Source organism: Taudactylus pleione, unplaced genomic scaffold, assembly GCF_031769625.1.
Source record: "Taudactylus pleione unplaced genomic scaffold, aTauple2 ptg000397bl, whole genome shotgun sequence".
Classification (NCBI taxonomy): domain Eukaryota; kingdom Metazoa; phylum Chordata; class Amphibia; order Anura; family Myobatrachidae; genus Taudactylus; species Taudactylus pleione.
Genome location: NW_028284799.1, coordinates 667,641 through 689,624, shown reverse-complemented (window position 1 = coordinate 689,624; position 21,984 = coordinate 667,641). Strand labels below are relative to the sequence as shown.

The following is a 21,984-nucleotide window of genomic DNA, read 5'->3' as shown; positions in this document are numbered from 1 at the left end:
GTTGATGAAAACACACTGATACTTTTAAAAAAATTAATGTAGTCATAGGGATCATTGTGCCTTATACCCAATGCAGAGAAATGATACTAATGATCCCATTTGAATGTATATAACTCTGTTTTTTTATTTAACAGCTTCATAATGAGGGTAAGGTGCAATCAGGGAGATTGCTAGACTCTTCAGGGAGAAAGGGAGATTGCTACTATTTCAGGGAGTCTGCCTGACAATCAGGGAGAGATGGCAAGTATGGTATGAGATAAAGAGGGTTGCTCATTGTGATTTAAAATAATGCTGGCTCACACAGTAGGCCTCTTCTTGAAACCACCCATTCATGGGGATGGTGCCAATGAAACTGAGATTTTTGAAGATATGGGTTGTTAGAGATTTCTAATGGATAACCATACAGTACCTTCTCTCTAATCTGAAAAATATGCATTGCTCTACATACACTGTCTGGCTGCAGCTTGTTTAAAATGTTTTACTGGGTTTCCTGTAAAAATGTGATTCTATCAGCTACAGTTAGAAGTGAGGAGACTGGAAAATTCTAAAGACATCCTAAATTGGCAACGAGAGGACTTTGGGAAGTTGACATGTTCAGACTTGAAGTAACGGAATATAGCAGTGAGTACAAGGACCATCCAATCATCTATAAGGCTACTGATGAAATATTGTAAGTATTGCTTTAGAGACTGATTCATTCTTTCATTTGCTCTTTTGACTGTGGGAGGATGGAAAGAAGACAGATTAGCATTCACTCCAAGAAACTCTTCCAGACCTTGGAAATAAATGAAACACCTCAATCTGAAACTATATCATGGGGAATGCCATAAAGTCTGAATATTTCCCGAATCATTCATTGTGTAGTCTGTTTATCGATGGGTTCTCCTTTGGTTGGGCTAAAATGAGCAATCTTTGTAAGAGAATCCACTAATACCAGAATTGCTGTTTAATATAATAAAGAGTGTGATTGTAAAGTGGACTTTAAATTTGCTGTGAGTTTTTGCTGTTACCAAAATGTACATTTTCAGGTTCATCAGCAAACCTGGAATGATTTTATGAGGGTATTGCCAAACACTGTAAAGTGGTTGTTCACTTTCAAAAGTAGACAAATAGAGGCAATTGCAGTGAGAAAGAACCATGGTATGGCCATACTTTTTGTGACTCTTATATGAGCCTTAATCACTTCAAAATGTATGGGCCCACATCCAACCTTGGAACTCTCAGGCCCAGACCAGGACTCTCACAGTCTAAATTCTTCTCAATGATGTATAGTGACATTGGGCCTGTTTCAGCAAGGATCGCAACTGCGATTACGCATCACAGTGAGCATGCGCGAACCAGTCACAGCGATCGGGACTGCGATCACAGTGACTATGCAGGCCCATCACAGAGTGATTGACAGGAAGTGCCGCTTGTGTGAGGTGACGGGGGTTGGTCGACAAAACGCAGGCGTGCCAGGGCATTTGAACGCCGTTGCAGGGCCGTGCATAAATTATCCACTGCGATGCCATATGCAGCTCGAGTACTCAGTGCGTACGATGAGGTTAGCAATTCCTGAGTAAGGTCAGAGCTTGAACAAGTGTGCATGTGGCTCCGATTGTACTCTATGTTACCGATGATTTCACAGTCTTGGTAAACATTACGGATGTGTGTAAGGTAAGGTGGGCGCCCTTATGATGTGCTGCGACGGCATAGCGATCGCAATGGATTAGCATACTATCGCAGTGAGATCCTTGCTGAATCAGGCCCATTGTTGGGAATCGGTATGAAATACCGCCGGCCGATTCCCGGCAGCGCCTGGCCGACAAAAGGAGAGTTCCCGGCAGCGGAAGCCCGATTGCGCCGGAAATCCCGATCGTCGCTAAGGTAAGTATAAACTAACCTAACCTAACCCCCTAACCCTAACTCTCGTTAAGGGTGCCTAACCCTAACCTCCCCCCCAAGTGCCTAACCCTAATCCCCCCTCTAAGTGCCTAACCCTAACTCCTCCCTTCCCTGCTGCCTGAAGCTAAGTCCCCCGGGGGGGTGCCTAACCCTAAGTCCCCCCCCGTGGGGTGCCTAACCCTAACCCCCCCTCCCCCTAACCTAACCCTCCCGGGGGGGTGCCTAACCCTAAGTCCCCCCCGGGTGCCCTAAACCTAACCCTCCCCCCCGCGGCTGTCCGCACGCGGCGCCCGGTATCCCTTCGATCGGGACGGCGGGCAACCGGTTTCCCGGCGGCGGGGAGATGAAGGCGTCTAGATATAGATGCCGGTCATTTATCCCACGCCGGGATAAAGCACTCGGGAAGCCGGCTGTCGGGATTCCGGCAGCCGGTTTCCCGATTGTATACCCATTGTTGGTATACTGTTGGGAGGAATTCTGATTAAATTAAAAAGTGAATAGACATTGAAGAAAAAAAAAATTAAACTGATCAAAAGTATCACCTGATTAAAAGCACACTGAGTTTTGGATCATTTCATCATGTAGATTCTAGAGAGATGAGAACCTTTCTACATATGCAAGTCATTTCTATAGTGTGTGCTGTAGCAGGGCAGTATCTAAGAATCACTCTTTCCAGGGACAAACATCAGAGTTTAAACATTTTCCTGGCTGTAGTTTCTTCTCTTATATACTGTGATCTACCCTTTGTGCAGATCTTACTGGTGATACTGTTGGCCCCAAGCAGATTCTGTTCTGAGATAGAGGACATTCATTTGCTTCCCCTTTACAGTTTGCATTTGTGACACAATACAGCATGCATGAGCACTTTTCAGATGAATACAGAGATTTGCTCCAGTGCTCTGACCTAAATATGCCAATGACTATCATTTGCGAAATGAAAACAGTTTTAGATTCCACATGTATCTCTGATCACTGCAGCTGCTCTTGAAAAGGACGTCGTTTTATATTTACCACTATCGCCATACAGCTCTATGCAGCAGCTCACCATGGCATGTGTAGATCACTGTATTGTGTGGTATAGGAAACACACTTGAGATATATATGTGTTGGATATAAGATGTGTTTAACCCTTTTACGAATAGATATGTGGTTTTCAGTATGAATTCAGTGGTTATTGGTTTAATGTTTGAATTATAAAGTTTTTAAGGAAATATATTTACAACACTGCAAATAAATCAGAAACGTGTGAAATGGTAGGAAAACCGTATTTGTCCATTTTTTAACTTGAAGTAGTACATGTCATTATTAAAGAAATTAAAACTTTAACACATTATTTAGGATCAAGAGCACTGTAAGCAGAATAAATGGGCAGGGCTGTAACTAGGGTGGTGCGACGTGCCATGGCACAGGGCACCTCATGGCAGGGGGCATTGTTTGGGCATTCAATTTTCTGTTTATAATCATTCTCACTTGTAGCTTTCTCTTATTTTATTCTGGCATCTCCTGACTGCCCCTATCTCCTCCCTGGCTGACTCCACCTCCATCTGGACACCTCCCTAAGCACCTCCAGTCACATCCTTCTTTATTTAACAAACATTTCAAAATACTGTCATACCCAGGACTCTAACCCATCACCTCTGCCTAAATATTGTGTATCATCACTGCAGTCATTGGATTCACACTGTATTTGGCAGTGATATCTGGATAACAGTGGTACAAAGGGATCGGTACTCCTTCAGCATTGTATGGGACAAATCAGATCTGTCATGCCCCTTCCCCATGAGGCTACGCCCCCTTTTCAGATGAGCATCTTATTGTCATTGTCAGTCTAAATCAATCAATCTGTAATGGTAATTTTTAATCATATGTGGGCGTACTGGATTGTAATTTCGTTGTGTTCTGTAAATGGGTAATTACGGCTCTGTAAATGGGTAATTACTAAGGGGGGATATTTTAAAGTATGGGAAAGTAAAAAAGGGGTTATGTTCAAGGTTATGTAAAAGGATGAATAAAATCAATTATATCTGTATTTTTGTAGAGTGTATTTCTAATGTTTCTCCTTATCAGCATATGTGCTATGCATACAGTTGACCATCAATTTTGTGTCATCTGCTGTCAGTCACTCTAAGATTCACAGCGCTGGGATTTTTAAAGCTAAATACATAAGTACTATTTACATTTGCTGTGCAGATGAGTGCAAGCTATTGTTTCCTATTGTCAGCTAGTTTCTGCAAAGTGGCTGGTTGCCATGTCCTTTGGTGGTTTTACTGACAGGAAGTTTGCAGTATATAGTAAAAGCTGCCATCATCACAATGACTTCTAGTTACCACTGAATGATTACTGTACTGTAGCATCAATGAGTTTCCAATAGAAATATTACTGGGATATCCCACTAAGGGAAATGTAGATAAATATTACCAGTTCCACAAAGATAATCATCCTAGCAGACCTTAGTTACATGGTGGTCTGTGACCAAGATGTGGATCTGGAAAAGGATGAAACTGCTGCTGCAGCTCTGTACAGTCCCGTTCGGGATGAAGCAGAGTAACCCAGAGTGTTTCCAATGACGGAGGACTGGCAATGTTAGCATGGGATATGAGAAAAATATCTCCTTTACTGTTGATCATGCAGCAACTTCCCAAACTATGCAATGAATGGAAATGTTTCCCCATAGGTAGCCCAATTGAGGAATAGCCTGTTTTACTGATCATATCAGCTTTATTAGAGACAGATGCCTGTGGCAGGTGCTTTCAGTGCATGTTCCAATAAAATAGCAAATGCCGATCCAATGTGTGGGAGCCATTCACCCCCCATCCTTATTCCAAATTCCGTAATGTGGGCAAGTATGCTAAAAGTGTGCCTCCAAATTCACTTTCTTCACCATGAAAGATAAGATTCAAAATATATTCCATTGTAAGTATATGACAAAACCTGAAGACAACCAACTCCTTGAAGATGCAATACTCAAGTCCTTTGGCTCAGTGTAAATTGCAGATTGCTCATTCACACAGCAAGGAAAGCCCATTTCCACTCTTCATCCAATTTCAAAAATCTCACTACACAAAACAAAGTTTTGCACTGCTCTGCAAAACTAGATGTACCATGGACCAGTACACCTATACCTATATAGTATATTAAAGCAATGCCCTAGTTCCAGGGCTGTATTACCCATGAGTCCATTCGGGGCCTAAGACTTGGAGAATAGCAGGTCCTAGTTGTCGCACCCATCCTAGGTCTACTAGCAGGTGAGCTTTACATTATTGTCTGGCTCACAATGGCAGGCACCCTAGACCAGCCAAAAAATATTGTGCTGTGGCATAACAGGGCCCTGACCAATTTGGTGCCCTAGGCAAAAAATTACCTGGTGCTCTCCACCACTACCATACGTGTTTGTTTACCACTCAACTGTGCTGGGGGTGGAATGAGGAAATCTTACCCGCTCTACCAATCTTGGAGCAGGGGTCAGCACCACTCTTCAGTTTTCCAAGTGCCGGATTCTCTCTTACATCTCTGACGTGGCTAGACTCAGCTGGCTACTTAACTCTTGCCGGACATCATCTGCACAGCAATGGGGGCAGAATGAGATATTTTGCAAGATCCCTCTTGCCGCCAGGGCTTAGGCATCCTGGAGTGTTTTGGTTTGACCTGGCATCTTCTGTCTTCTTTCTGCTACTTGGCATTTTCTGTCTTCCGGGGCCATTGATCTTCTTCCCAACAGATTACCACTTCTATGTGGTGTTTCTATGCCTCTTCGGAGCTCTTCTATGCTCTCTCTCTGCCATCATACTGACATCATGCCATGGGCCCTTCTATTTGGCTGCCAGTCTATGAGCCGCAATTGCTGACACCAAATTTGGAAAACCGCAGAGGCTCCTACATCGTTGTTGGTATTCATTGCTCAGCCACAGTGCTGGCCACAGATGTGGATTATTTCAAATAAGGAATAAAATAGAAAACCAATCCAAAGGAGCCGCAAACAATATAACTTACAGATTAAAATATCTTTGATTTGTTAAAATTATGTTCTAGAAATCCTAAAAAAAAACCCTACCTACAAATCAAAGTTTTTGGATTAAATATTAATACAGTTTAAAAAAACTTACTTAACTAAATTAACCTAATGTGTAAAAGGAGAAATACATTTGAATGATTTGAATGCTGTCAGTACACACATATATATATATATATATATATATATAAAATGATACTATTTATTGACTTTATCTCAACAATGAGTAAACTATGGATCAATAAATTTATAAAGAGATATCAGCATAGTGTATAGTAAGGTTTAGTACACAACATACTTGCCTACCCTCCCAGAAAGGCAGGCAAGCCTCCCGGCGGCCACTGACCCCTCTGGAGCCCCCCGCGATTACAACTAAAAACATTGCAGCAGGGGTTGGCCGATGACGCGATTCACACTGAATTGCATCATCATGACCCCACCCCCCGCTTCACAATGCCAGTAATCTGGGCATTGTGTAGCGGGGGCGGGACCAAAAAGTTGCACCCTTGTGGCCATGCCCCCACTCCGCCCACAAATGCTGGGCGATATGTCCGCCCATGCCCCCCTATGCCGGCCTCACCCCCTTGCTATGCCGACCTGGCTGCTCCCTCCCGAAAGGGACAGCCAGAATGTTGGCAAGTATGGTACACAACACACTGTGTAGCAATTAAGAAATCAAGGCTTGACAAAGGGCTCTGAGTATCCCGAAATCCCGAATTAACACAAGGTCAAGGAAGCACAGAAAGCCCTCCAGAGCTGTGCAACAAACTGTGTCCCACGATCCAAAACGATATCCCTGGGTAAACAGATCAGCAAGTTCTTTAGCAGAGGGTAGCTTGGGCAAAGGTACAAAGTGTGCCATTTTACTAAAACGATCCACCACTGTCCAGATCACAGAACATCGAGCAGAAACTGGAAGATCGACGATAAAATCCATGGCGATGTGAGACAAGGGATCTTCGTTATGGACAGAGGCAGCAACAGACCTGAAGGAGGTAACCCTGCTTGCAACAGTTTACATTCTAGAGAGGAGAGTGTAGTAGAAACACTGGGGAGAAGAGGGGGAATAGCGGAGGACAGAGACTGGAGAAGGGGAATAGGGGTGGGCAGAGACTGTAGAGGGAGAATATGAGAGGGCAGAGACTGTAGAAGATGAATAGAGGAGGGCAGAGACTGTAGAGGGGGAATAGAGAATGGCAGACTGTAGAGGGGGAATAGGGGAGGGCAGAGACTGGAGGGGGAATAGGGGAGAGCAGAAACTGGAGAGGGGAGAATAGGGGAGGGCAGAGACTGTAGAGGATGAATAGGGGAGGGCAAAGACTATAGAGGGTGAATAGGGAAGGACAGAGACTGGAGAGGGGGAATAGGGGTGGGCAGAGACTGGAAGGGGGGAATAGGGGATATCAGAAACTGTATAGGGGGGGAATAGGGGAGGGCAGCGGCTGTAGATGAATAGGGCAGGGCAGAGACTGTAGAGGGGCAATAGGGGAGGGCAGAGCCTGGAGAGGGGCAATAGGGGAGGGCAGAGCCTGGAGAGGGGGAATAGGGGTGGCCAGAGATTGTAGAGGGAGAATAGGGGAGGGCAGAGCCTGTAGAGGAGGAATAGGGGAGGACAGAGACTGGAGAGGGGGAATAGGGGTGGGCAGAGACTGTAGAGGGAGAATATGGGAGGGCAGAGACTGTAGAGGGGTAATAGGTAAGGGCAGAGACTGTAGAGGGGGACTAGGGGAGGGCAGAGACTGTAGAGGGGGACTAGGGGAGGGCAGAGACTGGAGAGGGGGAATAGGGGAGAGTAGAAACTGTAGAGGGGGAATAGGGGAGGGCAGAGACTGTAGAGGGGGACTAGGGGAGGGTAGAGACTGTAGAGGAGGAATAGGGGAGGACAGAGACTGTAGAGGGGGAATAGAGGAGGGCAGAGACTGTAGAGGGGGAATAGGGGAGGGCAGAGACTGGAGGGGGAATAGGGGAGAGCAGAAACTGGAGAGGGGAGAATAGGGGAGGGCAGAGACTGTAGAGGATGAATAGGGGAGGGCAAAGACTATAGAGGGTGAATAGGGAAGGACAGAGACTGAAGAGGGGGAATAGGGGTGGGCAGAGACTGGAAGGGGGGAATAGGGGATAGCAGAAACTGTAGAGGGGGGAATAGGGGAGGGCAGCGGCTGTAGAAGATGAATAGGGCAGGGCAGAGACTGTAGAGGGGCAATAGGGGAGGGCAGAGCCTGGAGAGGGGCAATAGGGGAGGGCAGAGCCTGGAGAGGGGGAATAGGGGTGGCCAGAGATTGTAGAGGGAGAATAGGGGAGGGCAGAGCCTGTAGAGGAGGAATAGGGGAGGACAGAGACTGGAGAGGGGGAATAGGGGTGGGCAGAGACTGTAGAGGGGGAATATGGGAGGACAGAGACTGGAGAGGGGGAATAGGGGTGGGCAGAGACTGTAGAGGGGGAATATGGGAGGGCAGAGATTGTAGAGGGGGATTAGGTGAGAGCAGAGACTGCAGAGGGGAATAGGGGAGAGCAGAAACTGTAGAGGGGGAATAGGGGAGGGCAGAGACTGTAGAGGAGGACTAGGGGAGGGTAGAGACTGTAGAGGGGGAATAGGGGCGGGCAGAGACTGTAGACTGAGAATAGGGGAGGGCAGAGACTGTAGAAGGGGAATAGGAGAGAGCAGAGACTGTAGAGGAGGAATAGTGGAGGGAAGAGGCTGTAGAGGAGGAATAGAGGAGGGCAGAGACTGTAGAGGGGGAATAGGGGAGGGCAGAGCCTGGAGAGGGGCAATAGGGGAGGGCAGAGCCTGGAGAGGGGGAATAGGGGTGGCCAGAGATTGTAGAGGGAGAATAGGGGAGGGCAGAGCCTGTAGAGGAGGAATAGGGGAGGACAGAGACTGGAGAGGGGGAATAGGGGTGGGCAGAGACTGGAGAGGGGGAATAGGGGAGAGTAGAAACTGTAGAGGGGGAATAGGGGAGGGCAGAGACTGTAGAGGGGGACTAGGGGAGGGTAGAGACTGTAGAGGAGGAATAGGGGAGGACAGAGACTGTAGAGGGGGAATAGAGGAGGGCAGAGACTGTAGAGGGGGAATAGGGGAGGGCAGAGACTGGAGGGGGAATAGGTGAGAGCAGAAACTGGAGAGGGGAGAATAGGGGAGGGCAGAGACTGTAGAGGATGAATAGGGGAGGGCAAAGACTATAGAGGGTGAATAGGGAAGGACAGAGACTGGAGAGGGGGAATAGGGGTGGGCAGAGACTGGAAGGGGGGAATAGGGGATAGCAGAAACTGTAGAGGGGGGAATAGGGGAGGGCAGCGGCTGTAGAAGATGAATAGGGCAGGGCAGAGACTGTAGAGGGGCAATAGGGGAGGGCAGAGCCTGGAGAGGGGCAATAGGGGAGGGCAGAGCCTGGAGAGGGGGAATAGGGGTGGCCAGAGATTGTAGAGGGAGAATAGGGGAGGGCAGAGCCTGTAGAGGAGGAATAGGGGAGGACAGAGACTGGAGAGGGGGAATAGGGGTGGGCAGAGACTGTAGAGGGGGAATATGGGAGGACAGAGACTGGAGAGGGGGAATAGGGGTGGGCAGAGACTGTAGAGGGGGAATATGGGAGGGCAGAGATTGTAGAGGGGGAATAGGGGAGTGCAGAGACTGTAGAGGGGGAATAGAGGAGGGCAGAGACTGTAGAGGAGGATTAGGTGAGAGCAGAGACTGCAGAGGGGAATAAGGGAGAGCAGAAACTGTAGAGGGGGGATAGGGGAGGGCAGAGCCTGGAGAGGGGCAATAGGGGAGGGCAGAGCCTGGAGAGGGGGAATAGGGGTGGCCAGAGATTGTAGAGGGAGAATAGGGGAGGGCAGAGCCTGTAGAGGAGGAATAGGGGAGGACAGAGACTGGAGAGGGGGAATAGGGGTGGGCAGAGACTGGAGAGGGGGAATAGGGGAGAGTAGAAACTGTAGAGGGGGAATAGGGGAGGGCAGAGACTGTAGAGGGGGACTAGGGGAGGGTAGAGACTGTAGAGGAGGAATAGGGGAGGACAGAGACTGTAGAGGGGGAATAGAGGAGGGCAGAGACTGTAGAGGGGGAATAGGGGAGGGCAGAGACTGGAGGGGGAATAGGGGAGAGCAGAAACTGGAGAGGGGAGAATAGGGGAGGGCAGAGACTGTAGAGGATGAATAGGGGAGGGCAAAGACTATAGAGGGTGAATAGGGAAGGACAGAGACTGGAGAGGGGGAATAGGGGTGGGCAGAGACTGGAAGGGGGGAATAGGGGATAGCAGAAACTGTAGAGGGGGGAATAGGGGAGGGCAGCGGCTGTAGAAGATGAATAGGGCAGGGCAGAGACTGTAGAGGGGCAATAGGGGAGGGCAGAGCCTGGAGAGGGGCAATAGGGGAGGGCAGAGCCTGGAGAGGGGGAATAGGGGTGGCCAGAGATTGTAGAGGGAGAATAGGGGAGGGCAGAGCCTGTAGAGGAGGAATAGGGGAGGACAGAGACTGGAGAGGGGGAATAGGGGTGGGCAGAGACTGTAGAGGGGGAATATGGGAGGACAGAGACTGGAGAGGGGGAATAGGGGTGGGCAGAGACTGTAGAGGGGGAATATGGGAGGGCAGAGATTGTAGAGGGGGAATAGGGGAGTGCAGAGACTGTAGAGGGGGAATAGAGGAGGGCAGAGACTGTAGAGGGGGATTAGGTGAGAGCAGAGACTGCAGAGGGGAATAGGGGAGAGCAGAAACTGTAGAGGGGGAATAGGGGAGGGCAGAGACTGTAGAGGAGGACTAGGGGAGGGTAGAGACTGTAGAGGGGGAATAGGGGCGGGCAGAGACTGTAGAGGGAGAATAGGGGAGGGCAGAGACTGTAGAAGGGGAATAGGAGAGAGCAGAGACTGTAGAGGAGGAATAGTGGAGGGCAGAGGCTGTAGAGGAGGAATAGAGGAGGGCAGAGACTGTAGAGGGGGAATAGGGGAGGGCAGAGCCTGGAGAGGGGGAATAGGGGTGGGCAGAGAATGTAGAGGGAGAATAGGGGAGGGCAGAGGCTGTAGAGGAGGACTAGGGGAGGGTAGAGACTGTAGAGGATGAATAAGGGAGGGCAAAGACTGTAGAGGGGGAATAGGGGAGGACAGAGACTGGAGAGGGGGAATAGGGGTGGGCAGAGACTGTAGAGGGGGAATATGGGAGGGCAGAGATTGTAGAGGGGGAATAGGGGAGTGCAGAGACTAGAGGGGGAATAGAGGAGGGCAGAGACTGTAGAGGGGGATTAAGTGAGGGCAGAGACTGCAGAGGGGAATAGGGGAGAGCAGAAACTGTAGAGGGGGAATAGGGGAGGGCAGAGACTGTAGAGGAGGACTAGGGGAGGGTAGAGACTGTAGAGGGGGAATAGGGGCAGGCAGAGACTGTAGAGGGAGAATAGGGGAGGGCAGAGACTGTAGAAGGGGAATAGGAGAGAGCAGAGACTGAGGAGGAGGAATAGTGGAGGGCAGAGACTGTAGAGGAGGAATAGCAGAGGGCAGAGACTGTAGAGGGGGGATAGGGGAGGGCAGAGACCATAGAGGGGGAAGTAGGGGTGGGCATAGACTGTACAGGGGGAGTAGGGGAGGGTAGAGACTGTAGAGGGAATAGGAAGTGATCAGGAAATATGTGAGGCTGGCCTTTTGCCTCCATGTTCCCTCTAAGCGACTCTCCGTGAGTGTTCGTCTATACCAGGGGTTCCCAACCACGGTCCTCAAGGCACACTAACAGTCCAGGTTTTAAGGATAGCCATAGTTCAGCACAGGTGACTTAATTAGTAGCTTAGTTATTTTGATTTAACCATCTGTGGTTAAGCATGGCTATCACTTAAACCAGGACTGTTAGTGTGCCTTGAGGACCGAGGTTGGGAATCACTGGTCTATACGCTGGTTACAGGCTCTTTGAGAACTGAATTGTCTTTCCCCTCATTGCGGTTCACATCTGCTTGCCAAAAGAAGCTATAGCAAAGTGCCCTACGTCTGTCCCTGTTGCATATATTACCCTGTCTGTCTTATACTGTCTATGTTTTATGCTTTTCTTAGCAATTACAGCTGTGTATATTACTATGCTACGTTATTTTATGTATGATATGTAAATATACATTGTTATGCCAGCTTCCTGTATGGTTCTGCAGACACTCTGAAGCACCTTAAAAATAAAAAATAATAATAATGTCAACACACCCATTGATTTAATATTTTACTGCACTTGTTACTAATATATGTTGGCATGAAACAAAAAACAAAGACCATTTTAAATGTTTGACTATAACACAGTTGAAATTACGCTAATTGAGCTTTGTAATGAAGACAGCCTTATAGGGCAAAAAAGTAAAATCTGGACTTTGCTACTGGCCAAGCAAGTACAAACGCATGAGATTTGCACAAGTTGCACCATAAGCTGAGTGATGTTAGTTTAATTCTGTTTAACAAATTAAACTGACCTTTGGGGCTTTTGCATACAAGTGTTGCAAACTGTTGGCTGATCAGGTGTGGTATATTTAGTGAAAATTCACAATGTTCATTATGTTGGTATGAAAATGTCGACATGGTCATATTGTCAACATTGTTTTTGCTGTGATACTGGGCCTGATTCAGACCCGCTCGCGAGCGCTGAGCGCTCGCAAGCGGGTCGATGTTGCCCAAGTGCGCATACGCACGACGGAGGCTGCTCCGTCATGCGCATGCGCGAGACCCGAATAACGACGGCCAGGCCGTCGTTATGGGTCTCACACCAAAGGGGGCGTGCTGTCGATGGTGATTGACAGCACGCCCCCTTTGGTGGGCGTGCCAGGGGCGTGGCTGCCCAGACGAAGGCGTTCCCATGGGAACGCCTACCGTCTGGGGCCGGCCCCACTGACATCACTAGTGATGTCAGTGGACGTGCTTTTGGTTCTGATAGAGCCAAAAGCACTCCAGGGCTTGCGGCAGCGAGACCCTGCCTTAGGGTCTCGTCGCAAGCCCGATGGTCGCGATGGTCTTGACCATCGCGACCATCACTTTGGCCGCTCACTATAGCTGGGTAATTCCATGGGTCTGTTATTAATACACTACATTTAAAAGACAACTAGAAACTCTCAAATTTGAGTTAATATCAAACATAAATGCATCAAGATCATTTTATTTTCTGTTAATGAACTTGTAAAGGAGTTGTCCCATTTTAGGCATGCTTTCTTAATAAAAATACTTACCAAATAACAAATAGGGGGATTCCACCTGGGAACCTACCCTGTAACCAGAGAGCCAGCAGCTTTGTGAACATGACTGTACAAACCTGCAGCTCTTCCATACAGTGCATATCTATGGCTGACTCCTTTGCTTAGAGTTGCTGTAATTATTAACTCTCCAATCCATGTAATTCCTCTCACTTTGCTACATGTTGGGGAACCATGCTTGACTAAAGAGGGCTGATTCACAATGAACAAAAAACTTTTACAGTATGTAACGGTAACGGACTAAAAGATGTTTAAAACCAGGGCCGTAACTAGGGTGGTGCGGCCGATGCCACCGCACAGAGCACAGGGACCCCTGGGGCGAAACCGGCCACCCACCCAGGGCTGTCTTAAAAGCAGTGCAGTCCCCTGGGCAAAGCAATGCACTGGGGGCCCTATTAAACAATCCTCTGCCAGGATTGGGATGCTATTGGTGGAGGCTGTGCCGTAGGAGGGGAGGGGGGGTATTGACTATCGGCAGAAAAACAGAAGTAATTTACAGGAAAAAAACACAAGTCACAGTCTAAACATGTACAGTACAACAAATTTCCTATGCAGTGCCCCCAGTAGTTCCCCTTATACAGTGCCCCCAGAAGTGGTCCCCCCTACTCAGTGCCCCCAGTAGTAGTCCCCCCTATGCAGTGCCCCCAGTAGTAGTCCCCCATATGCATTGCCCCCAGTAGTAGTCCCCCTTATGCATTGCCCCCAGTAGTAGTTCCCCCTATGCTGTGCCCCCAGTAGTTGTCCCCCTATGCAGTGCCCCCAGTAGTAATCCCCCTTATGCTGTGCCCCCAGTAGTAGTCCCCCCTATGCTGTGCCCCCAGTAGTAGTCCCCCCATGCAGTGCCCCCAGCAGTAGTCCCCCCTATGCTGTGCCCCCAGTAGTAGTCCCCCCTATGCAGTGCCCCCAGTAGTAATCCCCCCTATGCAGTGCCCCCAGTATTAGTCCCCCCTATGCTGTGCCCTCAGTAGTAGTCCCTCCTATGCAGTGTCCCCAGTAATAATCCCCCCTATGCATTGCCCCCAGTAGTAGTCCCCCCTATGCATTGCCCCCAGTAGTAATACCCCTATGCAGTGCCCCCAGTAGTAGTCCTCCCTATGCAGTACCCCCAGTAGTAGTGCCCCCTATGCAGTGCCCCCAGTAGTAGTCACCCCCTATGCAGTGGCCCCAGTAGTAGCCCCCCTATGCAGTGCCCCCAGTAGTAATCACCCCCTATGCAGTGCCCCCAGTAGTAATCCCCCCCATGCAGTGCCCCCAGTAGCGGCCACACTCCCCATACAGTGCCCCCAGTAGCGGCCCCCCTATATAGTGCCCCCAGTAGTGCCCCCCTATGCTCTGCCAGTCCCTGTGCCCCCTTACACACACAAAAAAAAGCACCTTACCTGATCCCCACTCCTGCCAACGACCGCCGCTGTCCACTCCTCCGGGTGGAACTCATGAGTGAGCTCCAGCCGGTTCCCTCCGTGGTCGACGCGGCAGCCCATGAGAGTCTGTCAGACTCTCATTGGCTGCTATAACAAACACAGCCGACGCTGACAGCTGTGTGTTTGTAAACTGTTTAGGGCGGACCGCTACTCACTCCGGTCTGCCCTACACTTGGAGTCCAGGGGACACTAGCGGGGGTGCAGCGGTGGCTATGGGCCCGAAGCAATGCACCGGCTGCCATGCCGCTAGTTCCCCTCTGACCCGGTACCCGCCTCTGACTCCTCCAGGCTCCCCATGCAGGACTATCAGCGGTGGCAGCTATGCGATGGGGGGGTAGTGGTGCTATCGGCCACGGGTCCTTGGAATCCTGTAGCCCTTGGGCAACTGCCCATTTAGCCTATAGGTAGAGACGGCCCTGCACCCACCGCAATTTTTATTTGCCCGGCCACCCACTGCCATATATAGCAGCAGCGGTGTGTCCAGGCTCCTTCACAGCAGCTCCTGCCGTCTGTCAATCTCCCTCAGCTCCACCTCCCCCGGCCAGCACGCGCAGTCTCCTCTCCACACACCCACTTGCACTGACAAGAGTGAGGACTCGTATTTCGGCGCAGACACGGCGGCTGGCATGTAGGATCCGGTCTGGGCAGTACTCCAGTCCAAATAGAGGTGTCAAGAGAGCACCGAGAAAGAAGGGGGCATGGGGGGGAGTTGGTTCAAAACATGACCTGATATTATATTAATGTTAAAATGATCCTTATTTTGTTATACTGTGCCAAGTATAAGGTTATAATGTAGCAGGTGACCAATAAAAAATAATGTCTGCTTGTTTGCCATCATCTTATTTAAATGAAGACACAGGATCATCCTGTGTCTTTATTTAAATAAGATGATGGCAAACAAGAAGACAGTATTGTATATTTGGTGGTCATCTGCTACATTGGTACCTTATACTTGACACAGTTGAGATAATTCTAATTTACTGGGCAGGTGAGTGCTGAGTGCTGCATCTTTGGGGGGGGGGAGGGGTGGAAGGGCACCAGTGCTCTATCTCGCACAGGGCGCCAGAATGACTAGTTACGGCCCTGTTTAAAACTATGACAGTAATTCTGAAATGTGGGGAACAATGGTTGTATTTTCCTCTACTATTTAATTTAGTAGAAAAAAAGAGTAAATTAAGATAAATCTTTGCTGTCTGCAAGAGACTGGTGGGTCCCTGCTTAGACCTTGACAAATATGGTTTGTAATTACTGAAGATGCCATAGTTTATCACTACAATTCATGTTACATAATCATTATAGAATATATTGTTTAACTTTTTGGGGGTTGGTTAGGTACTATTTTATACTGAATGCACTTCAATTTTGACTTACGTGCCCTTTCATATAAACGTCTTAAAATGAATTTTATACAGTACTTGCCTCGGCATGTGGCAGGAGTCGCACCAAGAGGGAACAGCAAGGGAAAGCAGGATACTCTTGTAAATCAGATGGTGTAAGAGAGTCCAGTTTTTTGGGGGGCAAACCTGTTCTCAGTTTTAGTTGAAACCCTCCAACATTAAGCTTCCCTTCATTAGTGAAAACACGGAGCATACAATTCCCTAAATAAGAAACAAACAAAAGGTAAATGCGCTAAAAACACAATTTGGGATGTTTATTTGTATTACTGATAACTATCTTTTTGTTTACTTCTCCCCCTCCCCCACCTTTCCCCTGTATATTTGTCTGTACTTGAAAAATTTTCAATAAATATTGTTGATGTAAAAAAAATAAAAACACAACAAATAAAATATTCTTAACTCAAATCAATACTTCCTGAAAACAATATGCATTGATATTTCAGGGAAATAATTTCAGTCACAAATTAAAATGCAAATGACTGGAACCTCTGCTAAAACAATATAGAGGAACAGAGAGAATTTACTGTAGTAACGTGTTTTTTTATTTTCCCAAATATATTGATTTAAAATGGGGTTATCATCATCAGTGATATTTGCCACTTACATAGAGGGCACAGGGCCCGATTCAGCAAGGAACGCAACTGCGAATATGCATGCAATTGGCCAATTGTTACGCACTGCGAATGTGTACGTGACGCAGAGCGCGTTCGCGAACGCTCCACTGCGATCTGGACTGCAATTGCAGTGACTACGCAAACCCATCGCAGAGTGATTGACAGGAAGTGCCGTTTGTGGGTGGCGATGGGGGGGGCCTGCGAAACGCAGGCATCGCAGTGCGTTTGGACGCTGTTGGAGAGGCATGCATAAATCAGCCACTGCGATGCCGTATGCAGTCTGAGGACTCATAGCGTGCACGGAAGTTAGCAATTTCTGAGTAAGGTGGGAGCTAGTGCAAGTGTGCGTGAGGCTGCGATGGTACTCAATTGTACCGATGGTTTCACAGTCTTGATAAACATTATGGATGTGTGCAAAGTAAAGTGGGCATCCTTATGTAGTGCTGCGACGGGATAGAGATCGCAATGAATTAGCATACTATAGCAGCTGAACTGTATTTGCAGTTGCGATCCGTAATGAATCAGGCCCACAGAGGGAACACCAGAGGGTTTTTTTAGGACATAATTAGCATGAGGTACACTAATACGTCCTTTATATAAAAGATGACCATAGTCCGCTTCAAATTTAAAAAGGTTACTATTTGTACTGTGTGGGACTTGAACCAAAGTTGACAAAAATGAAATAGCTCCATGTCTACCTGATTCCCATCTATTCCTCACTATACTCTTAATGGATCTGAATTGTTTCAGTATGCAAAGAAGAACAAGAAGAAATTAAAATAATAAAATAAGTAAACAAATAATTGTACTATGCCGTGTAAAGCTGGCAATATTAAGCAATGCTAGTTATTATTAAAGGAAGAAGACTTATCCATTTGTTTAAAGCAAACTTTGTTTAAGAATTAGTAGATCAGGGATTAATTTACCAATTACAGCTACATTTCCTGAATCTAAGTCCACAGTAGTCACTTGGAACAGAACATTTGTATTAACATTTAGTTTTTCATCTTCCATATTTAGCAATTGGCAGAAATTGAATACAGGGTTTCGGGCTGAACTGTTGATTCTTGGTAAGACAACGATTGCAGGCAGAGATTTGCTTCCAGGATTTAAAATTTGTGCACAGATCTGAAGAGAAATTGATATCAGTTACTTTACATGACAGGTCGGTAGGTAAGTGTAATAATAGCCTACTTAGGAGACAGCTCCATACTTACTGATATTTTTGACTTCCCCTGTGAGAGTCTTGGGGGGGATCCAGGGGGTTAGTAAAAGAGGTAAATGCAATTTGTGATATCATGTCCATAGCACGCAGCAGTGGGCAAATCTGATGATGCAATTCTTAGCAAATTGCATCATCATGTCCCACCCCCTTCACAATGGACATTCCTGGGGTCGTATTCAAGTATTTGTTACATGCGCTCGTAACCTGTACCAGCTCATTTTGCCTTAGAGCTAGCTTGTATTCCATTACCTCCAGGGCTTCTGCATGGCACTACTGGAATCAACCAGAGTAATACCCCTTTCTCAAATAGACAAGGACCTGGGATAAACCCAGGTCGTGTGTTGGTGTAAATGGTTCAACCCATGTTATCAGACCCGGGTCCATGCCCCTTGTCATGACCTGGGATTTTCTTGGATTGGAGTCGGATAGGCTGCGTTAAGAAAAGGGGGGTCCTGGGTTACTCTACATGGGTTATGATTAAGGATCCTTATTGGTGGATCGGAAGCGCTCTAGTATGCGTAAATATTATGCTCCTGCGTACATATTATGCTCATCTCTAGAAATAAGATTGGCCATAATTGCAGACTGTAACTAGCTGCATTAAGCTTTCATTTGCATTTTGAAACAAAAGCTATCCTCAAGATATCTACAAAAATATAGGAAATCCTAAGCTGCATATATACCTCATCTGCCATGTTGATAGCACTGTAAACAGTTGCTGAAACATCCAATTTTAATAACATAACAATGAGATGACCCTGTTCTGCAGGACAGACAATGGTCCAGTGTGAAAGGCTATGACCCAGGATTTACCCAGGACCACAGTATGTATGGTGTGAAAAGATGCAACATGATCCTGTGTTCATTATAGCGTCTCTGACCCAGGGTTTGTGTATTAAAGGGGTATATTGCCTAATTGAGGTGAAAGTAAGGTAAAAAAAAAAACATGATCAGGAGTCAGATCAGATATCAAGTATAACATTGGCAGGTAAAAAGCAAGGTCAGATGAAGCTTAACTAATGGTCATGGCAAGTGGATACAAGAACACAGTTGACAGTACTATAAAAGACAATGAAGAACTGTAAGCATATATTTGCAAATGTATGCAGCTGAGACTTCTGAATTTTAAGACTTGCAATTTTAATTAGTTTTGGTTTTTTTTTGCTGGTAATAGCTGAGTGCTGGGGAATGATCTTTTTTTCACAACATATTTATTACTAAAAATGTGCTATGTTTGCCTATTTCTCTGGTTCCTTATTTCAGATTATGATTGCAGGCCGAAGGCTCTTACTGATGCAAGAGCAGTGACACATTTATGAAAACAATATGATGATTGTAACATAGCCATTCTGAATCAGGGGTAAATTCACTCCTATGCACAGTAGGTGCTGGAAAGTAACTTGACCCTTTGAGGTAAAATCTGGTGCAGTGGTGGGCTACGTAATACTATAACAGCAATGGCATAGATCTAGGGGCTCCTTATAACTACACCTGGACAATAGCGGGTACTCAAAATAGTGAACTAGCGACATGCATAGCATACGCCAAGGGAACAAACGTAGGTGCAAGGGAAAAGCATTAGATATTCCCAAAAACGCAGACCAGCAAAAGTAACAGAGAGAGACTTTGCTGGTTTTCTGGCGGGTCAAACTAGTATAGTGTAACCCTTCACTGGCAGCTACAATCTGTATCACTGTGATAAGCGGCAGGCTGATTGTTAGTTAGCGCTTTCTTAAAATATATATACCTCTTGGATCACGAGAGCCCTTTCTGCTTGGGGGTGGGCATCATTCTCTATGCAATTCTGAAGCACGATCCCACAGAGCATTCGAAAGAGTACCACAGTATTGAAAAACTGTGTTTGTGTGTCCAAATCCTTTAACTGCATTGCATCGACATGTAATATCAGTAATAAAGAGCCACTGGCATAAGTGCATTGTCAGTGCCATTTCAGGGGCTACAACATGTAATTTTCACATATTTATATATTAACTCATTTACAGTATATAGTGCACATATATTACACAGCACAGGGGAATCTCAAGAGAGGAGGGAGCCCATGTGCATTCCCCGTCCGGGGCCCTCTCCACTCACCCCGGCGTCCAGCAGCCGACTGACGCGGCTGGCTGGCCACCGCATCATCAGTAGACTTTGGGTACTAGAATGCGCAGATCGCCATTTCCCCGGCGATTTCCTCACAACGCATGCGCAAAGCACCGGAAAAATGGCCGTGGCGGCCATTTTCTGGCGTTTTGAGCAGCGTTGAGAGACCCAGCGCGGGACCTCAGAGAAGTACGTTTTAGATAATATGGGTGCAGGGTGTGCGGTGCGGGCCCCCCTGGACCCGGGGCCCTGTGTACACCGCACACCCTGCACCCATTATATATACGCCCCTGGTGCAGCATAGACTATGCAGTCATTCACATTAGTCCCTGCCTCAGTGGCGCTTGAAATCTATATTATTACCAGTTATTTTCCTATAGACACAAATACGCTAGGGTTACTTTTTTTGTGTCAGGAGCCAATATATCCTACTAACCTGTTTTCAGAGTGTGGGAGGAAACCAAAGCACCTAGAGGAAACCAATGTAAACACTTGGAGAACATACAAATTGCATACAGATAGGGACTTGGTTGAGAATAAACTCATCACCACAGTGCTGAGGCAGTAGTGCTAAGCACTGTGCAACCATGCTGCCTTGTTCACAAATACAAATACAATTTTTGCTATGTGTTTCAACTCTCACACATATATTCACTCACCTTAGTAATAGTGGCACAGTCAGGTATATAATGCAAAACATCAATATATAAGTCAAAGGGCTCCTGCAAGGTTGAGGGATGTGGCAATGAAGTTAATTCATTATGCTGCACCCAGGGTGGTAAAGATGATGGGTTCATTTCTGCTACAGTCCTAAGCATAAAGAGAGGTAAGTGTGCAAAGGACTATAAATTGGGTATTATTAGGCATCTAACAAGTATGTCTTGTTCTCTTGTACAATAAAAGAAATGAAGAAATGGTATAAGTAAATTATTAATGCATTGTTACAATAATTTGTTTTGATGTGATTAACAAAGTAAGTACATTTAGTACTATAATGTGATCATTGGTATTTGTTATTTCTGCACCTCTTCACAAACATCTTTGTTTTGTCTGAGTTACAAATATGTCAAAAAGTTATTTCTTACCTCTTTTCTACAGTTAAATTGCTTATTCTGTGTTGATATTGCTTTGTTGGGTCATACACTGTTAGCTCAATACTTGAATCACGTAATCCTAGGATATATTATTATTAAGTTAATAAATTTGACACATACACAGAAGCTTGATCTTGTGTTCCACTGTAATGGCGTAAATACCAGTAAATGCAGTCTGTACAGATGTTTATACATTTCTACACTTAATAACATATTGTTAAAATTCAAAGTAAAGCAAAAATAATAACTTTTAGGGCAAGTAAACATAAGCATTTTTATTCATGCCATCTATATGCGCATTTCAGATGCTGACATAAGTATTTAATAAATATAACAGTATGGTCTGCATGGGCTCATATGCATAAGCAGTTGAACAGTACAATTTTAAATTCAAGAGTTTGTAGATGCATTCATTATCTGCAATGCACAAACACTGTTCATCTATTCCTGTGCTGATCCAGTGGATTCAATTTTAACACAAAGGTGTTTAATAATTATGTCTTAAACAGACAGTAAACTGGGCCAAAAAGTCACATGCTACATACAACATATTTATATAATATATGTCAAGCAAGTGCCTAATCAATCTATAAATAGCAACAGGTGCTTGAAAGGGAGAGGTTACATATGAACAGATAAACACAGAATATTCCTATGACGCAGATAACATGCAGATGTCTGAGGCGAATACAATTGCAAATACATGATAAGCCATCAGCCACTTTCAGGGCAGTTACATTAACTCTGGGTTAGGGGTGAGCGGGTTCGGATTTCTGAAATCCGAACCCCCCCGAGCCCCCCCGATCCGAGTCCGATCCGAGTCAGGCTCGACTTTTCCCGCCTGACTCGGATCTGACATCGAGGCAAAACGTCATCATCCCGCCTTCCGAGTCTCGCGGGTTTTGGATCCTATATAAGGTACCCGCGTCGGCGCCATTTTCTCACTCGGCTGTGGACAGTGAAGAGGGAGGGTGGGAGTTAGTGCTGTGTAGTGTAGTGTAGTGTAGTGCTGCTGTTGTCCACTACTTCAAAGTCCATAGGGGCT

At 46.6% G+C, this 21,984-nt stretch overlaps 1 protein-coding gene across 4 annotated transcripts in view; it reads right to left on the bottom strand.

Annotated features, from left to right (window-relative positions):
- Positions 1–21,984, bottom strand: part of LOC148506705 (uncharacterized) — a 383,360-nt gene that overhangs the window by 111,303 nt on the left and 250,073 nt on the right. For all 4 annotated transcript variants that reach the window (XM_088446314.1, XM_088446317.1, XM_088446315.1 and 1 more), the window contains 4 exons: positions 20,931–21,018; positions 20,505–20,655; positions 17,444–17,645; positions 15,926–16,104 (listed from right to left, as the gene is read on the bottom strand). In XM_088446314.1, coding sequence (XP_088302440.1) covers positions 15,926–16,104; positions 17,444–17,645; positions 20,505–20,655; positions 20,931–21,018 — 620 coding nt within the window. The remainder of the gene's footprint in view (positions 1–15,925; positions 16,105–17,443; positions 17,646–20,504; positions 20,656–20,930; positions 21,019–21,984) is intronic.